Below are 21588 nucleotides of genomic sequence, written 5' to 3' on the forward strand. Positions count from 1 at the left end.
AGCGCTCCGGAGCGAGGGGCTCAGCGGATGAGCGCTCTGGAGCGAGGGGCTCCCTCGATGAGTGCTCCGGAGCGAGGGGCTCGGCGGATGAGCGCTCCGGAGTGAGGGGCTCCCTCGATGAGCGCTCTGGAGCGAGGGGCTCGGCGGATGAGCGCTCTGGAGCGAGGGGCTCACGGATGAGCGCTTTGGAGCGAGGGGCTCCCTCGATGAGCGCTCTGGAGCGAGGGGCTCGGCGGATGAGCGCTCTGGAGCGAAGGGCTCGGCGGATGAGCGCTCCGGAGCGAGGGGCTCCCTCGATGAGCGCTCCGGAGCGAGGGGCTCCCTCGATGAGCGCTCTGGAGCGAGGGGCTCCCTCGATGAGCGCTCCGGAGCGAGGGGCTCCCTCGATGAGCGCTCTGGAGCGAGGGGCTCGGCGGATGAGCGCTCTGGAGCGAGGGGCTCCCTCGATGAGCGCTCCGGAGCGAGGGGCTCGGCGGATGAGCGCTCCAGAGCGAGGGGCTCCCTCGATGAGTGCTCCGGAGTGAGGGGCTCGGCGGATGAGCGCTCTGGAGCGAGGGGCTCCCTCGATGAGCGCTCCGGAGTGAGGGGCTCACGGATGAGCGCTCCGGAGCGAGGGGCTCCCTCGATGAGCGCTCTGGAGCGAGGGGCTCGGCGGATGAGCGCTCCGGAGCGAGGGGCTCCCTCGATGAGCGCTCCGGAGCGAGGGGCTCAGCGGATGAGTCCTCCAGAGCGAGGGGCTCCCTCGATGAGCGCTCCGGAGCGAGGGGCTCGGCGGATGAGCGCTCCGGAGCGAGGGGCTCCCTCGATGAGCGCTCTGGAGCGAGGGGCTCACGGATGAGCGCTCTGGAGCGAGGGGCTCCCTCGATGAGCGCTCCGGAGCGAGGGGCTCCCTCGATGAGCGCTCTGGAGCGAGGGGCTCGGCGGATGAGCGCTCTGGAGCGAGGGGCTCCCTCGATGAGTGCTCTGGAGTGAGGGGCTCGGCGGATGAGCGCTCCGGAGCGAGGGGCTCGGCGGATGAGCGCTCTGGAGCGAGGGGCTCCCTCGATGAGCGCTCCGGAGCGAGGGGCTCGGCGGATGAGCGCTCCGGAGCGAGGGGCTCAGCGGATGAGTGCTCCAGAGCGAGGGGCTCCCTCGATGAGCGCTCCGGAGCGAGGGGCTCCCTCGATGAGCGCTCTGGAGTGAGGGGCTCACGGATGAGCGCTCCGGAGCGAGGGGCTCGGCGGATGAGCGCTCTGGAGCGAGGGGCTCCCTCGATGAGCGCTCCGGAGCGAGGGGCTCCCTCGATGAGCGCTCTGGAGTGAGGGGCTCACGGATGAGCGCTCCGGAGCGAGGGGCTCCCTCGATGAGCGCTCCGGAGCGAGGGGCTCGGCGGATGAGCGCTCTGGAGCGAGGGGCTCCCTCGATGAGCGCTCCGGAGCGAGGGGCTCGGCGGATGAGCGCTCCGGAGCGAGGGGCTCAGCGGATGAGTGCTCCAGAGCGAGGGGCTCCCTCGATGAGCGCTCTGGAGCGAGAGGCTCGGCGGATGAGCGCTCCGGAGTGAGGGGCTCCCTCGATGAGCGCTCCGGAGCGAGGGGCTCAGCGGATGAGCGCTCCGGAGCGAGGGGCTCCCTCGATGAGCGCTCCGGAGCGAGGGGCTCCCTCGATGAGCGCTCTGGAGCGAGGGGCTCGGCGGATGAGCGCTCCGGAGCGAGGGGCTCCCTCGATGAGCGCTCCGGAGCGAGGGGCTCACGGATGAGCGCTCCGGAGCGAGGGGCTCCCTCGATGAGCGCTCCGGAGCGAGGGGCTCCCTCGATGAGCGCTCTGGAGCGAGGGGCTCCCTCGATGAGTGCTCTGGAGCGAGGGGCTCCCTCGATGAGCGCTCCGGAGCGAGGGGCTCCCTCGATGAGCGCTCCAGAGCGAGGGGCTCCCTCGATGAGCGCTCCGGAGCGAGGGGCTCCCTCGATGAGTGCTCTGGAGCGAGGGGCTCCCTCGATGAGCGCTCCGGAGCGAGGGGCTCGGCGGATGAGCGCTCCGGAGCGAGGGGCTCGGCGGATGAGCGCTCCGGAGCGAGGGGCTCCCTCGATGAGCGCTCCAGAGCGAGGGGCTCCCTCGATGAGCGCTCCGGAGCGAGGGGCTCCCTCGATGAGCGCTCCGGAGCGAGGGGCTCACGGATGAGCGCTCCGGAGTGAGGGGCTCCCTCGATGAGCGCTCCGGAGCGAGGGGCTCCCTCGATGAGCGCTCCGGAGCGAGGGGCTCGGCGGATGAGCGCTCCGGAGCGAGGGGCTCCCTCGATGAGCGCTCCGGAGCGAGGGGCTCGGCGGATGAGCGCTCTGGAGCGAGGGGCTCCCTCGATGAGCGCTCCGGAGTGAGGGGCTCCCTCGATGAGCGCTCCGGAGCGAGGGGCTCCCTCGATGAGCGCTCCGGAGCGAGGGGCTCGGCGGATGAGCGCTCCGCGGCGGCGCTGACCCGGAGGAAGCCTTGAGCTGTGCCGGCCGGGGAGCCGGGCGGTGAGGCGGCCTGGCACTGGCTTGGGGGAAACCTTTCCGCCGCCCTGGCTTGCCCAGCGCGGCCCGTTTCCCGAGGAAGGGGAACACTCCCGCTCCCCGGCGCTGCTCGGCAGGACAAACCCAAGTCCCTCGCTGCGGCGTGAAAGCGTGTAGCAGGCGCGTTTGTGGGCTTGCACCCGCACCGCGGGGAACCGGCCCCACGGCGCCCTGCCCGCCGGGTCAGCCTTTGGGGGCCTCCTCATCGCTGCCCCCCCCCCCCACCCGCCCTCCCCGCGGCCCCTTTAAGAGCGGCGCGGCGCGGCGCGGCCTGCCCGGCCCGGCCCCGTCCGTCCGTCCGTCCCGGGGCGAGCAGTGCCGCCGCCGCCCCGTCCCGTCCCATCGCGCGGCCGCCCGGAGCGCCGGGCGGGGCGGCTCGGCTCGGCTCGGGGCGGGCACAGCGGCCCCCGGCGCGCTGCGGCCCGGCGGAAGGAGGCCGCCGCCGCCGCCGCCGCCGCCACCGCCGCGGCCTCGCTGCCGGCGCCGCCGCGGGGCTCGGCGCGCACCTGCCGGGCCGAGGAGCGGAGCGGAGCGGAGCCACCTGCCGTTTGTGTGCGGAGCCGAGCCGGGCCGGGCCGGGCATGGCGGCTGGGCTGAGATGAAAGTGACCGTGTGCTTCGGGCGGACGGGGATCGTGGTCCCCTGCAAGGACGGGCGGCTCCGCGTGCGGGACCTCACGCAGCAGGCCCTGCAGCGCTACCGCAAGGCCCAGGAGAAGGTGAGGGGCCGCCGGGGCCGGGGGCCGGGGTGGTCGGCGCGGGGGGGCCGCTCGGAGGCGGCCGGCGGCGGGCGGCGGTTAACGGCCGGCGGCGCGCGGGCGGGCGGGGGGAGGGGCGGCTAACGGCCGGCGTGAGGTGAGGCCGGTCACTTTGCGCTTCCACACGGGCAGGTGGTTGTCCTGGCGTGAAAGGCGGCTGGGGTCTCCTTCAGGTTGCGCCTGATGGAGGATAAAAATTCCTTTTTTTTTTCTTTTTTTTTAATCCCCCTTCTCCCGAGAGGCAGGTGCTGAGGCCGGATACTTTCATCAGCACTGATGAAAGGCCTGGTTTGGCAAAGGCTTGTTGAGGAGAGGAATCCCGGTGGCAAGGCCCGAGTGAGGTCTTGCCCGGCTGTCCGTCCGTCTCCTAAGACGTCTGAATAAAAAGAAGTACAGCCAAGCGGGCTGACGGGTGTGTTGTGCTGGCGTCTTCGGTGGCTGTGCAGACTGTGTGGTGTCCCTGCCTTGCTTTCCCCCTCCCCGTGTAAAATTGGAACTAAAATTGTTCTGCCTTGCAGGTGTATTTTGAGGGAAACTTACTACTGACCTGTTAAATCCGTCGTGAACAGCCAAGATTTCTCTGTGGCGGAGATGATAGCGGTCTCCGTGTTGGTCTGTGTGAGCACCTGTAGTGCTTTAACCTGCTTAAGGTGCATGGAGTTTGGCGGATGTTTTGTATAAGAACTGTTTTTCCTTATTATGATAGTTGCACGTGCGTGATAAATGCAAAACGCTGGTAGAATCCTTGGTGCTGTTATAGTTAACAGCCAGTGAGATCTTCCACACTGAAATACGGCTCAGAGTACCGACACAAGTATGTAGGCCCTGTTCAAGAGGGGGGTCTGTCAGAAGCAAAATGACTCTTGGCTGAGGTGAATTTGGGAATTTGAAAATTTGACTTCGGCCTGTACTCGTGGTGAAGTTGGGCTTCGTCTAATGAAGATGCTTAACGGAGATTTTTGTATGACTGTTTCAGGTATCCTCTTCCCTGTTTTTTTTTTTTAATGTATTTTTTTATTACTTGGAAGGGGTAGAAGGGCCTCTGCCTTTCGAGGCAAGGCCTTCCTTGCTGTAGAAGACTCAACAAGCAATTTATGGGGCGAGGGGAACCTGACAGCTTGAGAGGGGTTCAGATAGATGCTGAACATATGAGAAAATACTTGGATTGTAACACTTCTTAAAATTGTGTAGCTGTTTTGCTATTCAAAGTAGGTAATGTTTTAAGGAAATTATTTTTATGCTAAGTGGTCATCTCCTGTGCCCCCTTCAAATACTGTGGTGTCAAAGACATCCAGCCTTCTCTGTAGGACAGCGAGAGGCTGGAGTTCAAGTTTCTGATCCTGTTGGGTTTCTTAACTTTTCAAGGGAGACTTCTTGCAGTTTTTTTTCCTTGTAGAAGTCTTGAGTTCCCTGTTGTGTGTCATATATGGTCAAAGTGGGCATAGCACAGTTTGTTCAAAAAAATCTCTGATCACCTTGTATAACAGTGAATCAGAGGTTGCACAAGGAAACTTAGAGTGGAAAGCAAGCTAAGGACCTGAAAAATACAAGTTTTAATTCATATGGCTAAATGAAGTCTTGGTGACTTCTTGCCACTCTCTCCCCATTGTTCACTGGAAACTTAAACAGTTTTCTTGCGTTGCTTTGATTGTTTTTTGATCTACATGATTTGCAGTGGAACTAGCAAAAAAGATAAGTAGATACGTTTCCTTTTCGCTTGCCAAGCATCATTGGGAGTTTGTGTTCTTTCCAGAGGAAAAATTTGAGGTTGCTTAAATAGATCATACAGAAATCACAAACAATTAATTTTATTAGGCAGTGGTGTGGTTGTGTCCCATCTGAAATAGATGGATTAGGTCTCTTGCCATTTTTCATTCTAGCGGCTCTTCCTAACATTAAATTTATGAAAATGTAAGATCCTATAGAGAATGGGATCATCTGAAGATAATCTATAGCTAAAAAGTCTGCTGTGAAGTGTTGGTGCGTTAATAGAGGGAAACTTCTGAATAGGCTTATGTTAAAGATAACTGGAAGTTTGGTTTTCTTTTCAAAATATTTAGCGTGCTTGGAATACTTCCTGTGACAGACGACTACTGGGTTTTATTGGCGTATTAAATGTGCTTTACGTAATTGTTTTTCCAAGTGTTAAAATCATTTAAAAAACAAAGTGGAAAGTGGTATTATTGAAGTGCCTGAAGTGTTTGAAGAAGGGAGGAAAACTAATACAAGATTATTTTTCATAGTTGCAGAATGGAAACTGAAAAAAGGGTAGTTTAATAACAACTTCTGAAGTTTGTGTCTTGTTATGGTACTCTCAAAGACCTCCAAAATGTACATGAGATGATTGTATTTCAGGGGTACTTTTGGAAGCAAAACAGTTGAATTTTGTTATTACGCTGCAGTCATTCAATGTAATTCCAGTGTCTGGTAAAGGGGAAGATGTGAGAATGAAATACTACTTAATGTATATTGTAAAAGTATTTGTATTTTTGTAGTTTATAAAACTAGCAAGATATGTAATTGGCTGACAGTACTCAGCTCCTCTTTAAACTAATTTTATAATATATCTTTAACGAGGGAGAAATTTATGTACTAAATAGCTAAGTATTCCAGCTCAGTGAGACTTCTGGTAAGTAGCTGAGAACTCTGCCGGCAGTTGCTTATTACAGCCTGGTGCGTTTTATTAACAACTTTGGTTTGGTTTCTTGGCTGGCTTGCGTTGGCGAGTTTGATTGTGAAGACTTGATTGCTGTCATTAAATAAAATACTGGGCCATTGTTTTAGCTGAAAAATCAGTCAGTGGTTGACTGGTTTTTGATCTCGTTGTTGAGCTTAGCCGTGAATTGTAGAGAATGCTGTTGTGCTTCTGAATGGGCAGATCTCATTTAATTCATGGGAGGATACAAGTAACTGTCTGGACTCTTAAGCTATTGTCATTATTACAGTATCAGCTAAGATTTCTGTGGTCTGGAATTTCATGACGTACATAGTCTTAGATGTTTAAGAAAATATTTTGTTAATCAACCGCTTTCTGAGAATTGCCAGTAAATTTTCATATCAGTCACTGTCTCGTCCCAAAGTAACTTGTATTTGAGTGAAATAAAGCTTGTAGATACTGACTCACAAGTTCCATCTTTTGTTGCTGTTTAATAATGCATGTTTTAAGGTGTCCTACTGACAGGTAGATACAGTAGGATTAATGATACCTTGTTGTCAACTCAGTCCCTTACTATTTCTTGTAACTTGGTATTTTTGGTCCTTCAGGGAGCATCTGCATGTTATCTCTGTTTAGGATTCTTTGCTTGAGTGAGAGCAGCTGTACTGCAAAATACTCAAGTTGCTACGCCTGTTGTTACTGTGTTTGCTTCTTTGTGGCTCTAAGGCATAGCACTTGGATACTTCTGAGTCCAACAGTAAGACAAGGTACTTCCTTGATTATTTTAGTGAGTTATGAGAGACTTTTTTTCTTTTTTTTTCTTCCCCTCTCAGAGTATGTGGAGGAGAGAGGGAGAATCGGAGGTTCTGGGGCAGCGCTGAAGGATTGCCGGCGGTGTTGTCTGGGTCCAGGTGCTCTGGGGCTCTGTTAGAGCAACTCCTAGATGCTTACTGGGCTGTGGGCAATTCAGATGTTGTACATCACTGTGCTTGTTTCTCCCAAGTAAGGGGGCAATATGTGAGTTACTAGCTTTCTAGTGAAGTCCTTTGTTTACAGCTGGAAGTGAAAGCTTTAGCTGTATGTGATCTTGCTAACTTCAAGACCTTTAATGTTCTCGGTATATAGTGATTTATGCTGAGTGAAAAGAATGGCTATGAGACTAGACAGTGAAATCTGCAATGACCTTTTCTTAAAGCTGCAGTGAAACTTAGTATCTCAGGAGAAACGTATAAGAAACCTGCTTCTCCAGTTTTTTGTTTGTTTGCTTGTTTTTTGTCTCTCTACAGGAGCTGGAGATGGGGAAGTGTTATCATCTCTATATCAACTTGCTGATGTTTGTGTGCGTGCTGCATACCTTGGTGCTTTGCTTGAAGTGACTACTTTAACTCTGTCTGAAGCCTTGTTCGCAGGAAGCCACTTGAATGAGTGGGACATGGAAGTTGTGCAACAAAATTAATAAGCACTGCAGTTTGTCATTTAAACATCAGTTTAGAATTAGTCATTTTAACCACAGGTAAAACTCCTGAGTGGGTCACTTTTGCAGCCTTAGTGGGCCTCCCTTTGGGAAAGCTGACCTGTAGACAATCCAAGAGTGGTTAAACTGTCTTGCTCAGGCTTGATCTTCAGTTGTAGTGGGCAGTGGAATGCTTTCCTCCACTGAGGAGAGTGTACAGAAACCCACAGGTGATTCTACAAAGGTAACGGTAGTTTTAATTGGCGGTCGGATTGAGTAGGAAGTACAATATAGTGGTTAAGTACATATGAGAATGGTGCGTTTTGGTTGGAGAGAAAATAGTGGGTTGTTTAGGTTGTACTGGTGATCTCGTGGACACTAGATGCATTTAAAGAGCTAATGCTGTAGGTTGACTGCCAGTATGGGCTTCTAATTCCTACTAATAAAATATTTTTCCTTTTCTTTCTGTTCTTTTCTGCCCCACAACATGACAGTTACATTTTTTTGGAACAGTGTATTGCTATTGTAAAGCAGCCAGCAAGCAGAAGGAGTACTAAATGTTCTTCTTGCAGTTTCTCTAAAAACAGAAGAGGGGGAGGGGAGATGACAAATCAAAACTCTGTACTTGCAAAAAAAAAAGCTTGCAAAAACGCAACAGATTTCTTCCAGAAATGTATATGGAAGATCTTGAAAGAAATTTTCTTACAAACGTTTTTGATTTGGACAAATAACAAGTATTTAGCCTTACGTAAAGAGAGTAATATGATTGTTTAGCACTTTCTTCTTGGATCTGGACTTCAGTTTTTGACTTCTTTTTTCCTATCCCACTTTGTCATAGGAAAGTTTTTTATTTTATGCTGTAATACGTGTGGGATTAGTCTATAATCTCTGTTTTACCCGAGAAATTCTAAGTTCTATTTTAAGTATTTTTGCTAGGAAATATTCTGAACTATTCATTTCCATATTTGTCTTAGGATTCTTCCAGAAGCTACAGTATGTTAGCAAGCTTTTAAATTGTCTTGGAAACTGATATGTTTCAGTGAACAGCTTAATTATCACTTCTGCATGCACCCTTCAGGTATGCCCACTGTCATACCATGCTAAAAAGGCATACCTTGTTAGATTGTGTTTCCATTATTCTTGTATGTGTTCATGGGTAATTGACCCTCATATACAAAGCGCGGCCATGTAAGTAGGAGGAGAGAAGAAAAGAGGACGAAACAAATTATTTCAAAAACTTCTATATAAAACAAAATTTCTATCACTGACTTAACACTGGTGGCATTATACTGGAAGTAGCTTTCAATTGGTATAATTTTGAGTCTCTTGAGGAATTGTTACATGAATGATATTGTTAATATAGAACTGTCTTTAACTACAGAGAAAATAATCTTTTGAGAACTTTTTCTTAGTTTTTCATGTCTCCGTGACTTCATTATGACCTGTGCTATAGCAATCAGTTTTCATGTGTGTTCCAAATTAGGCAGAGTTGTTATAGTTTGATGGTACCTGTTGGAATCAAATGTATCAGTTTCTTGAAATCATTGTGTTCTTATTTATTAGCTATGCAGAAAAATGATGAGTATACAGAGCATTCCAGTTAAAGCAGCCATGAAAGGTTTACCAGCTTTTATTTAAAGAGAGAGAAAAAAGCCAAAACCCCTTTCAGTAGTTTAAATAAGTTTCATAGTAAATATTTGTAGATGTCTGTCTTAGGTGATGACTTCACAGAAACAAAGATGCTCTTGATCTAGAACTTGAAGTAGTTTGAAAACAGATTGTTTTCATAGACTGCTAAATACTTTTTAACACCCTGATTCGTAAGTTGAGAAATACGAGTTTAGTAATAAATTCTTCCAGTGCGTAGTTCTGGTCAGTTATCAAATAAAGATTTAGAAGCTCTGGTATTAAACATTTGTCCTTTGAGCTATAAATACTTAATGTTGCGAGAGGCATGTTTCAGGTTTATTGTCAAGTACCACCACATATTGAACACCCTTTCTAATGTGTAACTATGACTTGCATATGCCCGTATTGGGAAGGGGGACTGATATGAAAGCTGCTGATAGTGGCCTTCTGTTTATCCATACTTAGCTAATCTGACAAATTAATTCTGAGGAAGCACAGTTAAGAAGTGCTTGCCTTTCTTTCACTTTTGCATAAAATGTTATGGAATCTGCTTCTGTCCTCCATCATAGTCACTGGTATAGATGTAATTAGTGGGGGTTTTTTTTGGGGGGGGGGGCGATTTCCATCCAGTCTCCTTTGCTCTTTCTAATGGGTATTATAATCCAAACAGGAAAACTTCCTTTGTACAGAAAGTCGAACTCATTGTGCAAGATGTCTACAGAACTTTATATACTTAACCTGAAAAATAAGTTATTGCATCTCCTAGGGTTTCTAAGAAGTAGACCAATGCCAGTAACTTGTACTTCTGGCTCAATATTAAGTAACCTGATGTTAATGTTCTTCTAGCGAGAAGTGCAGTTGAAGGATAGAGCTGGATGACCGTGGTGAAAGCAGGCAAAATAAGAATAACTCACCCTGGAAATAATGTCCATCAGACTTGAATGCATGTGATAACACAGAGGTTTTGTTTTTATCAAGTTCTTATTACTGAATCTTTATCAAGTTCTGGTTATTACTGAATTGATATCATTTGAGAGCCAGCAAAGCTTTTGGAATATCATTTAATGGCCAGTACTGGCCATTAAAGCAGTCATAGAAGGAAGCAATTGAAGGAGGCAGTGCGAAGTTCTTTGTAGAGACTGCTTTGCCCAAATGGAGACATCTAAATCATCTTGTACAAATTTGTGGCTAAGTAATTTAAACTCCAAACTATATTTTTCATTTATTAATTTCCAGCTAAGGAAGCACCATGCAGTATGACAGTCTTAATGTTCAGGGAAAAAAAAATCCCTTCTGGCATAGGATTGAACTGAGAGAGTTTTGCTTGTTACCTAAAATGCCATTTTAATACTTTTTCTAAGTAGTTGAGAATGGAGGGTTGTGTTTTATTGGTATTTTCTTAAAATCTTAATGTTTTTGTTTTTAACAGATACAATTGTGTGGGTATAATGTCTTTCAGCTCACGTTATGTGACGGTATTTTCCTCCTTATTTGTTCAGTATGACAGGTCAGTTGAATTGCACCATACTGTGCAGTCTTGCATCCTACTACTCAGCTAGCAGATTTCCTCCCCCATGGAGCACAGCATTCTTCAGGCTTTCCTAGTGATGCTAATGTCATAAGAACTTCAGCTTTCCTAGGCATAAAGACCTATTGCTGTCATTACAGGGCTAGAGGGCGTTTTCAGTATTAAGATGCCTGTGTTCCATCCTCATCCAACATGATGATGCTAAAGGGTTTTAGCAATTAGTATAATTGAAAACAGATTCTGCTTTGTATTTTTACACTTCATTCTTGAGTCTTGCTTATTCATATAGATATACCCTTTTTATGTCGGAGAACTGACTTTAAATAAAAATGGCACGCTCATGTGAGCTCTCTGTTGATAGAAATGGACTTCTGAATTCCACTGGCTAGGTAAAGCCAATTCCACTGGCTAGGTAAAGCCGTAAATATATTGGTTAAACCAAGGAAGCTGCTTCATGTGAAAATCTTAGCAGGCCAGCATGTTGCAAGCACTTCTGGAAAACAAGTCTATGCAGTACTTATATAGTATCTTCTTTAATAAAAGCATCATTTGTTCTCAGGTCATGTGTTGCTGTGGTTGTTCTGTAAGTCTTATCACTAATAACTTATTTTTTTGTATAGGACTGCTTTTATAATTTATATGTAAAGAAAAAGGTCAAGAAAGTGATTGCATTGGACAGGACTTTTTTGATCATTATCCTTACTTTGAACAGGAAACATGTATGACTTGTTTCTCTAACTTTTTTCTTATCTGTCTAGTGATTGTGCTATAGATACCTCCGTTAAGTGAACGGTAGTAATGTTTTAATTTGTCATCAAAATCTGTCTGACTATCCAGTGTGAGCCTGTAATTTCTGTGCCGTCAGAAATATACATATCCATTCAGAACTGATGGCTGTACTTTGTAATGGCAGGCACCATAGCCCAACTGCAGTGCTTACGTTTGCAGCTGAGGATGCTCCTGAATTGGGAGGTTTAGAGAAGCTGTGCTTTGGTTTCGCAAGGACACATTGGCAGTAGTTATTGCCACAATTAGACTTCTTATTTAATGCTTTATTGCTTCTCATATCAGTGAGAAAACTACAGAATGCTTGAATGAGCACTGTATTTACACCCTGTAGCGATGCTATTTGTATAAATGGTAGATAGACTACAGTCAAACATGCAGCTTCCTCCCTAACAAAGACCGTGATATTTGGGAATCACAGAGTTGAGTATGGTCTGTAAAGGTTAACAGCTGGCTGCCTTTGATCTCCTTTTGTGGCTGGGAATGTGACTTTGAAGGTGAGACTCCACTGAGGCAAATGGTTTTGCAGTACAGCTTATTTGATAGACTATCTTCCAGATTCCCAAGAAAATACTAGCTACTGATGAATATTAGCATGTACCCTCCCTATATTTTCCGTTAGAAAAACACATCAATTTCACAACCAATAGAAGAAAATGTAGAGTGTAATCTAAAGGAGAGTTTGATAAGTCAATAGAAGCTTTGAGACCCGAGTCCTTGGAGAACTGAGTGACCTTTTCTTTTTCTTTGTTCAGTTCCTCTGTTCATCCTTCCTTCCCAGATCCTTAGAATACCTTCAGATTATTGTAGAAGATACTGTTTCATTGTGGTTAATGCATCAAGAGCTGAGCCGAATCTTTATTGCCGAACCTGGGTATCCAAGATACAGATTTTCTGAGATGGTTATATTACAAGTAATTTTTTCTGCTCTCCCGTTTCTTTTAATTTGGGTGTCAATATACAGGTCAACTAAGAGTAATCCCAGTTCCGAAGGGGTTAGAAACTAGTGCGCCTCTATTTGGGCTTTTGAAGAAGAGACTAAACAATTTTTTTCCCTGATGTTCACCGTCTGCTATTAATCTTGGTGGATTAATTTTCTACATACTGCATGTCCTGTGTCCTCCAGAACAGGCCTTGAGCACCCACCTGTAGGCCATCGTATAGTGAGGAATATTCCTTTTAATTTGGACAAGGATTTATACCTTCAAGTTACCTGTGAAAACAGTGGTGGTAAGTAGTCTGTTTTCACATTTCCCTGAAACTTACCATTAGCAAGGTTCTTTCCCTCTGATGAGGAGGTAGATGTTCTTAAGTGACTACAGAAGATGATTAGTTGAAAAGATGCAGCTGTTTGCTTGGTATTGAAGGCAGATGTGCCTGTGGTGCAGGCAAACTTAAACTGAACAAATCTTTATCATAGAATTTCAGCAAGTTCCATATATGGGTAGCACCTTATTTCTGTTTCTCCTCAAACTATCAATATCGTCTTTCATGTTTTTGTTTTGTTTTTTGTTTTCGTGTTCTAGATGTAATTAATAGGGGGATAAGGCCATATAATGCTGCCATTTTCCCGTGTTTTAGGAGCCTTACTATTGCTGAATACAGAGGTAGCATTTACTTCAGTCTCTGTAGTTCAGACGTTTTCTGTTGAATGCAGTTCTTAGTCCCATGATTTGTCTGCCATGACCTTTGTCTAAGCTGACTGGGATAGCTTTTAATAGTCCCCTGTGATATTCATTTGGTGATGAATTTGATGGATAGTATTTTGAGCGTTATAAGGCTTCCCCCTAATGTTCTCTGCTTGCCAACTTTTTCATTTTTGAGTACGAGCCAGAAGTGAAACCAGACTGCAAACTTGAGGTTTAGATTTTGCAGTTAGTAGAGGCATTGGGTATAGATTGATTTGGATATAGACCTGTAAACGATATGTTTTATAAATTAAAAAAAAGGTACTGTGTGACCTGGAACTCCATTTAAGAAAGTACCTCCTTCATACCTAGTCAGACGTGCTTGTGCTGCTTAAGCCTGGAGCTCTTGTGAAGAGGCCAGTTGCAGAATGTCTCCTGTGGATTCCTGGCTGAGCAGCTATTTAAACTCCCATTCTGTCAGCCTTTTCTAAAAGACTTTATAAAATTGTTCAGTCAGGATTTTGATAGAGGGTTCTCTTGACTCAGAAAATACCTTTCTGTATTTCTCCTAGATACTAAACAGCAAAGCTAGGACGAAGTACAGTAGGGTAGAAGCAAGGGAGGCAATTAACTGCACAGTTTATGACGGTATGTTTGTAGCTCTTCTGAAAGTAATTCTGGGATTCTGCAAGTCTGACTAAGGTGAGCTTGCAGCTTTGCAGTTGTTTAAGCCTTGAAAGGCTTAGTCGCACCTTTTATCTTTTATAGGTAGTAAGGCTTATGCAGCTGTGTAATGAAAACTTATGGTCCTCAGTCTCTGTCCAGAACCAAACCAGAAATGATTTGGAGCAGGAAAGTAAAGATAGAGAAGGAGCTGGGAGAGAGGCAGAACTGAAACCTAGTGTGATAGTTATCTAAGAGAGTAGCCTTGTCACAGCCCCTGTCCAGCAGGGGAGGAAAACTAAGACAGTAAGTACAGCTTTGAGGATTGGGGTGAAACAGTCACTCCAGATTCAACTGAGAAACACAGAGGGGATTTCAGTTATGGAGGAAACTAGCTAGAACAGTTAAAGTGAGATAGGTGGGAAGCTGCTTCTGTTGATCCTCTAGCCTGGGTCATATTGTCCTCAGTAATGTGGATGAACTTACTATACCTCACTAGCTTATTTTCTGTTGAAATAAGCTCCTGATATTAAAATAAATCATGATGTTTTGCACTCTCTACTTCAGTTATTACTGTGAAAAAGTTCTTTCATCTTTCAACTTATATTAAAATGATGAATGACTTCCAAAATTGCTTTGGAAATACTACTTCTGAAAATAGCATTAAATACTTACATACATCTTTAGGTATGTATATATGCTTGAAGATCTGGCCGCATATTCTGTGAAGAGTTTAGAACTGTTGGTTCTAATTTTCTCCCCTACTCTTGACTTACAGATTTTTTTCAAGAGGTAAACAAGATTGCCCTGCTTTTTCTTGAACTGTGAGTTAGTCCAGGTGAAAGCCTTTTTTGAAACAAAAAATGATAGATACAGTAGGGTTTTTTGCTCAGGGAAGTCTCTAGAGTGCTTGTATTAGAAAAAATATCAGTATTTGCAGAAATTTCACTGGAGAAAAAATGAGGTGTATTTCTACATTAATCAACTGTCTATATACTGTGACCTCTCTATAAAGATACAGTTTACCTCCAAATGATGCTGCTTTCACTCATGTAGAGCTAAAAAAATTGTTAGCTGCAATAATGATTTTTCCCAAGGTATAACATTTTTCTAATAAATAAAATAATAGGCTACAGTAAGGGATTGTCATCAACCTATTGGATTGCTTTTACAAGCTGGCTTATTTCATGCCAAAAAACGAGATCTAAATTTGAGAAAATATCTGGTTTCCTCAAGTCTGCCAAAAATGTGATATATCTTGCCCTGACTCACTGACTTCAGTTGTGTTTTCTTTAGGTGAGTCACCCTGTTGAGGTTTTCTACAGAAGTTGTCTTTCTCTTTTTTAAATCCTCCCACCTTTGAATTCTTTAGGATGGGTTGTAGCAGTTATTTAACTGATATCAAATTGCTGGTTTTTTTAATCAGCATATTTTTCAAAAGTCAAATACTGTATTTGGTCATCTAGTCTGTTCCTAGCGGTTGCCTTATTTAACAAATGTGGCACTACTTTTTGGCTGATACTGGAAACTTGACTGTCTTCCTTTGCTTCTGCCACCTCAGCCTGTTATTTGACTGCTGGGGGGGGGGGGGGCAGAAAAATATTGGAAAATAGATTGTTTTCTTGCACTGGATCTAACCATATCTTGTGTGGCTGGAAATATTTGCTGAAATCTTCAAGGGCTGAAGGCAGTGAATTTTCAACTCCTACAGAATTACCTCATTTAAAAAAGCCGGCTGCTGCCAGTTCGTTTGTTTTTTATTCCTGCTAATTGTAATGCATGTATCCTGAACAACTGCTTCAGGAGTGCCTGTCATTATAATATACAAAAAGAAAACTTCCTAAAGAGCTGGAAACCTGAAATGGATGTGTTGCCCAATGCAAAGGAGAGTGTTTATTGACATTTTGACATTGCACATGGAGAGAAACCAACATGCATAGCAGTGGTCATCATTCAGACTTTGTTTAGACTGCTGTGAAAGAGGAGGATAGATTTTTGGGGCAGGAGGGAAGTAGATCCGTGAGAAAAATCTTAATGTTAGGGACTATCCTTGTGATGACCAACGACAACTCTTCTGTGATAGGCAAGAAGACTAGCATTCAAAAACCAAGATAAGTCTTCTATATTAATGTTTCAAGAGTGGTTATCCGGATAGCTCTCAGTCTGCTGCTGACTGAGAGACTATTTTTTCCTGAAAAAAATAATAAAAAAAACTTCTTAAAAACCACTCTGGCTTTAGAAATGGCAAAATTCTGAATTTCTACTTGAAACACTTGACATAACTCAGAAATGCTTGGAAAAAACACTTACGACCTGTGTGTTTTAAATGTATTACTTCTGAGGGTGTGTTTTCCTTCAGATTACTGTTGTATTCAATCCACCTATTTTTCTGAACTGCCAACAAAACAAAATTGCTCTAAACTCTTATTGTTTTCATGTACTTACCCTTGAGGTTAGATGGATCAGATGGGAGTGTGCCAGGGTTGACCCCTCAGTCCTTGAGTGTGGGAAAATGTTGGTTTAGGTCATCTTCCATCCAAATTAGAATGTGTGCGTTGTGAGGGAGTAATTGCAGCAGGTCAGAAACTGAAAGGAGTAGATGATTTGTTTTCCTACGTGCAGTGTTTCTTGTTACTTAGGCATTTTATATAGAATTGAAAAACGTAGTGCTGAAGGTAGGCTGTATCTTCCTTCTTACTCTCGTTTCCAGGTCTCTCCTGTATGTACTTGCAATTTGTGTTTTCTGTTTTGTTGCAGCCTCATTTAACATTACCATTTAACTCTGATTATAGGTTGACTACCCATTTTGATTTTATATAACATGCCTTTCGCAGTTATGCGTGTTGCCAAAATCATCTTTTTTGTCCAGAAGAACGAAATAGATACTTACTGCTAACAACGTTTGTTTAATAAGCCAGATTCAAAGATGCTAGAAAACACTGTTTCAGGTAGGTCCTCTTTGGTAACTTTTGGCATTTCAAATGTAATACAAATCTGGAAGTATAAACACAGTTTATCTTGATATGAGAACACCATTTCTGGCTTTAAACAAAAGTTGGGGAGTCTGGCTTATTGTTCATATTATTATTGTTCAGGCTTATTGTTCATTTATTAACGGCTATAGATATGAAACGAGCATCTCACTAAATGGAAGTCTTGGTCAACCTCTGATTCTGTCTTAAAGGTTTGAGAATAGATATTATGAAAAAGTACCAGCTTCTTTCCAGATGGCTGGATGCTTGATGCATCTTTATGTTTAGCTCTCATTCAGATATGAATGCTGTGGTGATTATAAGTGTCTTCCGTTTTTCTGGTTTGAAATGAAACCTTTTATGCGTTGTTTAGGGATTAACTCTTTGGCTTATCAATAGGGATTGTAGAACAATAAAACCCAACTTGATGGTGTAGCAAAATTCAGGATGCTAGTGTTCATAAGCAAAGTTGGCAGTGCAGGTCTTATTTCCACATACCATATTGCAAAAAGTAGTTGTTTTCAAATAGGCTGTAGTGGGCCATTTACATCCTGTGAAATGTTATTTCAGTTTTGAAATATCTTGTGCTTGATAACAGCTTTATACTATCACTTTTTGCTAGTGAAAACATGATCTCATGCAATAGGGGCAGTATGGGGGGAACAGTTTGATACAGAAAGCTTGAGGGAAGGAATTTTTTTTGTAATTGGGAAGAAAAATACAAATTAGTTACTAAACTATGAATATGAACCATACTTTTTACATAATGGTTGTAGTCAAAGAGTAGGAGAGTTTATATTCAAAGATACAAACTGCAATCTAATGATGTAATTAAATTGTTAAATACTGTAATGTTCTTGCTAATGCTTATTTAATGAATTGTCAGGCTTTTTTTCTTGCTGCTTTTTGTTTTGGAACCTAACTCTGTCTAGGATATGTTTAGTGTAAGAGATGCCTGTAATAATGCAGTCAAATCTGTTGCAGGTTCTTTAGCAGGCCAAATCATTTACCCTATGTGACCGATACACCACCATTTCTGATGTTATCATTTCTCTATCAACTGACAATGACTGCGTTCTTACCTACTAGTCTATTAAAAGCAGGATCAACTGTTTCACTGCGTGTGCTGGTTTTCTTTTACAGGCACCAGCGCATATAAGTAAAACTACTACTTAGTGAAAGTAGATCCAATTACATTCTTGAAAAGCCTTAAGGCTTAACACAGAACACAGCATCTTGTGGCTGAACTCATCAGTTATGGGCTCTCTACCAGTAGTTATGTATGTGATCTGGGAAACTGAGATATAATCACTTCCATTAATGAGAAGGTAATGCTGTGCTGGGAGTCCTATTGACAGTGATTAAAGTATTCCTAAAACCTGCTCAGCCTGGAACATTTTTGTGAATACTGACTATGTTATGTCCTGTTTGCTGTAGGCATTTCCAATATCTCTCCATTTATTTTCACAGTGAAATCTTGTTTCTGTAGGTACTTGAGCCTGGCATGATATGTGGTGGGGATACTACTGCTGAGCCCAGAAAGAATGAACAAGGGGGTTGATTGAAAAGTAAATTGGACTGATCTGTATGAGTGATGGGTGGCATCGAATTGTAAATGAACAGGAAGGCTGGGATGGCGTCTCAGGGCTGTTGCAAAATACAGGCAAATATGGCATTTAATCAAACTTGCTTACTAGCTGCTGTTTGGAAAATTCTGATTCACTGGAAGTGTTTCATTGCCAGATTGTACTGAGTGGATTAATCTTGCATAAGGGGAAACTTTCTGTCAAGATCTAGAAAGTAATGTCTGGTAAAAGGATTGGAGAAAGTTACCACAAAACAGCAACTGGAGTATGTGTCTCAGGTGTCATCCTCCTCGTTTAGCTGAATGCCCTGCTTACGTGTCTGTTAACTGTTCTGCAGTGATTCTCTTATTGAGCCTTCACCCCTGCTGTACATGAGGAAATCTCCTAATGACTTCTGGTTTTGCCTTGTGTTGAAAATGCCTTCTTGTTTCTTTCTAGCTTCTGAAATGGTTACTTCCCAATTCTTCTGTGATTTTGTTTTGACTGAAGATCTCTGCGGGAGGGGGAGAAAGGACCTGGCACGTAACAGCAATGTTGTTGGTGCAGTCCTTGCTCAAACACCCCTATACTCGAGAACCTTTTTTCCGCTCCCTTCTCTTCTCCCACAACCAATTTCTAGTTTGTCTATTACTTCTTCCCCCAGGCTTCTTCCTCCTATGATGAACCCATGAACTTGCGTCCACCTTAGAATGACTCAACTTAGATCTTCCAATGCTTCGGGTGTTTGAAACTACCGTGGCTGTCTCTGCACCTTTCCAGCACGGAGGCCTGAAATTGTCCCTAGTGGCTCAGTATGCTTTGGGGCACTGTGACCAACCTTCCTATGAAGGGTCATATATTTTCTCCGTTTTCTGTATGAGGAAAGAGACCCGGAATCCACACTTCTCACATTTATTTAGAGAGAGCAACAAATTATGTAGCTGCCTATACGTTGCCAGCGAGTGTGGAGGAGGGCGAGTAGAGCTGACATGGGAAGTGGTGTCTCTGGGAATTGGTGCTGTTAGTGAAGTGCTCCAGCCTGCAGTGTGAGGAAAGAGTGGTGTTCTAGGGTCCACTGACCTTACTGGCAGTGCGGGCCTGTGAACCTTCCGGCAAAACGCCTGCCTCGCTTCTCTTCGGTGGCTGATCCACACAGGAAATAGGACTTATCTGCCCCTGCGTCACCCAACTGTTATCTGAGAGAGAAGTGAAATACTTTCATATGATTGCGGGAGGTGACTTTCCCCCCTCCCTCCACAGTAATGGCTTTGTGGAATTAAGGAGATACTTCTGTAAATTACTATTTTTCCTGTTTGAGCTTTGTGTAAAGCTCACAGTTTTATAGGATTTCATCATGCCTGATCTGTGGTGTCCTACAGGCGTTTGTATTCTGTGTTGTGGGACTTTGAATCTGTTCTCAGTCACGTATTTGAAACTTCAGCCATTTCTGCTAAGTAATCCTGTGTCAGTTGCAAATACATTAACTGCTTTCCCAAAGGAAAGCCCAAAGAGCTGTGTATAAAATAATCTCCAATAGTCTGTAGATGTAGAACTGAAGTGGTAGCTGCTCTTTTCGTAGAGCCTGAGCCCTGAATCTGTCTGTCTGAGATCCAGTGTGCCGCAGGGTAGCGCCAGTAACTGAACTGAGCTGTGAGAATTCACCGCCTGCGCTGTGTTCTTATTGTCTGGAGATGCTTTGGCTGCTTCGAACTTAAGGTATCCTCAGTGTTAGTTGGCAGAATAGAAGCATCATTGTTCACTCACTTAACCCGGACTGCACTTTTGAAATGCAGTAGTTTAGTACACATACCTCTCACTTTCCTATTTTTTCCCCTTTATTTCTATGTGAAGAATTGCTGGCAGTCTGAAGGAAGCTTTACAGTTATGCGCTTGCTTTAAACTGGATTTTGGAATCATGCCTGCGTGATCCCTCTACCCCCCAATGTTACCTCAGATCTCAAAAGAAACAAAAAGTCAGATTCGGTGCTAATTAATTATTTGCCAGGTGCCTGCAGCTGTATAACAATTTGCTTATTAACATAACAGTACTGCCCTGAGTCTTCTAGCTAATGTTTGACAGGGAGACCTTGGGCTGTAAAAGTTCAGAGTGCTGTGGGCTTACCTAGGGAGATATTTTGTCCTGGAGCTGTTGTGTTGGCTGAAGTATGATTGTGTGTGTGTACGCGTAGGGATGAGGCTTTCATGTTTCTGCATTATTGAAGCAATCTGGTCTAATGGGCTTGATGAGCTAACAGATATTCTTAGTTTAAATATTAATATAACTGCAGATGCATTTGCATTTACCATTCTTCCATTCTTACAGATAATCTTTAATTCAAAGCCTGGCATACAGTGCAATTCGATTTTAATGGAGACTTTGTTCAAGGGGCTTTTTTGTTGTAGTTCTTAGAGTAGCAGTCTGTTTGGACCTGTTTGTCTAAATACACGTCTCCAAATATCTCTGCATACCTATTCTTCACTGAAACATTTAATTATTTTTAAATGGCAAATGTTGGAGTGTAATGGAAAGGTTGGCTATGTGATTCCCTAGTACTTACCAGTGAGTTTGAGGAGTGTATTTTTTAGAAGTTATTTCCTAAGTTATGTTTTAATCAGTCTTCAGATAACATTCAGATAGTGGGCCATGTGTAGAGAACGGTGCTCCTTCGTATTCTGATTCAGTATAAAATCAGAATTGCCTGTGTTTTTGAAGGGTTCCAGAGCAGCAAATCAAATCACACTTTGAGCATAACTTAAAATGTTCTAGGTTATTTTTGGATCTGAGCATCTGTGCTCTCCCAGACTGTTGCGAATTCTGTGCTGGGATCTGTCTGCCTGTGATTTTGTGTGTGTATGGCAGGGGGCTGGCTTTGGGGTTTTTGTTTGTTTTGTCTCTCAGCTTAGATCCAGTATGGGATATCTGTATCTCTGAGTATTCAAATGCCTGGATAAACCAACTTTTTCTCTCTGCTTTCTACTGATACTGGGCTTCATTAGATGAGATGAGTAAATACCTTCCCTGCCTTGTGAAAAATGAATGGATTTTACTTTTTTTTTTAAATAGCCCTGTTACTTTCTCAAAGCGTAATCATTTAAAGATGGTTAACGAACAAGAACTATTTTATTCTATCTTTACAAGTACTGTTTTTGAGGTACGGGAGAGAGAGATACTGTCTGTCCGTTCTGCTGTGCCCCACAGTGTGCAGCCCTCAAATGACTCGTGTGGAGGAAACCTATTCAACACGCTCCCTTTGCTGTGCTTCATAACATGTCTGAAGTATTTGCTGTGTACTTGTGTCTGCTGTTTGTCTTTCAGGAGCTCAGAGCAGTATTGTTAGCGTTTCGACTGAATATTTTTTAAAATTAAAACTTGAGATGATGGTGGTGCGTATGGGACCTGTATGTCAGGTTGCTTGTAGCAAGCATCTC

The 21588-nt window shown here is 44.5% G+C and overlaps 1 protein-coding gene across 6 annotated transcripts in view; it reads left to right on the forward strand.

Annotated features, from left to right (window-relative positions):
- The first annotated feature begins 2987 nt into the window (after nt 1–2987).
- PARD3B (par-3 family cell polarity regulator beta) overlaps nt 2988–21588 on the forward strand; it is a 437068-nt gene continuing 418467 nt past the window's right edge. For all 6 annotated transcript variants that reach the window (XM_068948053.1, XM_068948054.1, XM_068948056.1 and 3 more), the window contains exon 1: nt 2988–3240. In XM_068948053.1, the coding sequence (XP_068804154.1) occupies nt 3121–3240 (120 nt within the window). In that variant the 5' untranslated portion in view covers nt 2988–3120. The remainder of the gene's footprint in view (nt 3241–21588) is intronic.

This window comes from Struthio camelus, chromosome 6 (assembly GCF_040807025.1).
Source record: "Struthio camelus isolate bStrCam1 chromosome 6, bStrCam1.hap1, whole genome shotgun sequence".
In the NCBI taxonomy this organism is placed as follows: Eukaryota; Metazoa; Chordata; class Aves; order Struthioniformes; family Struthionidae; genus Struthio; species Struthio camelus.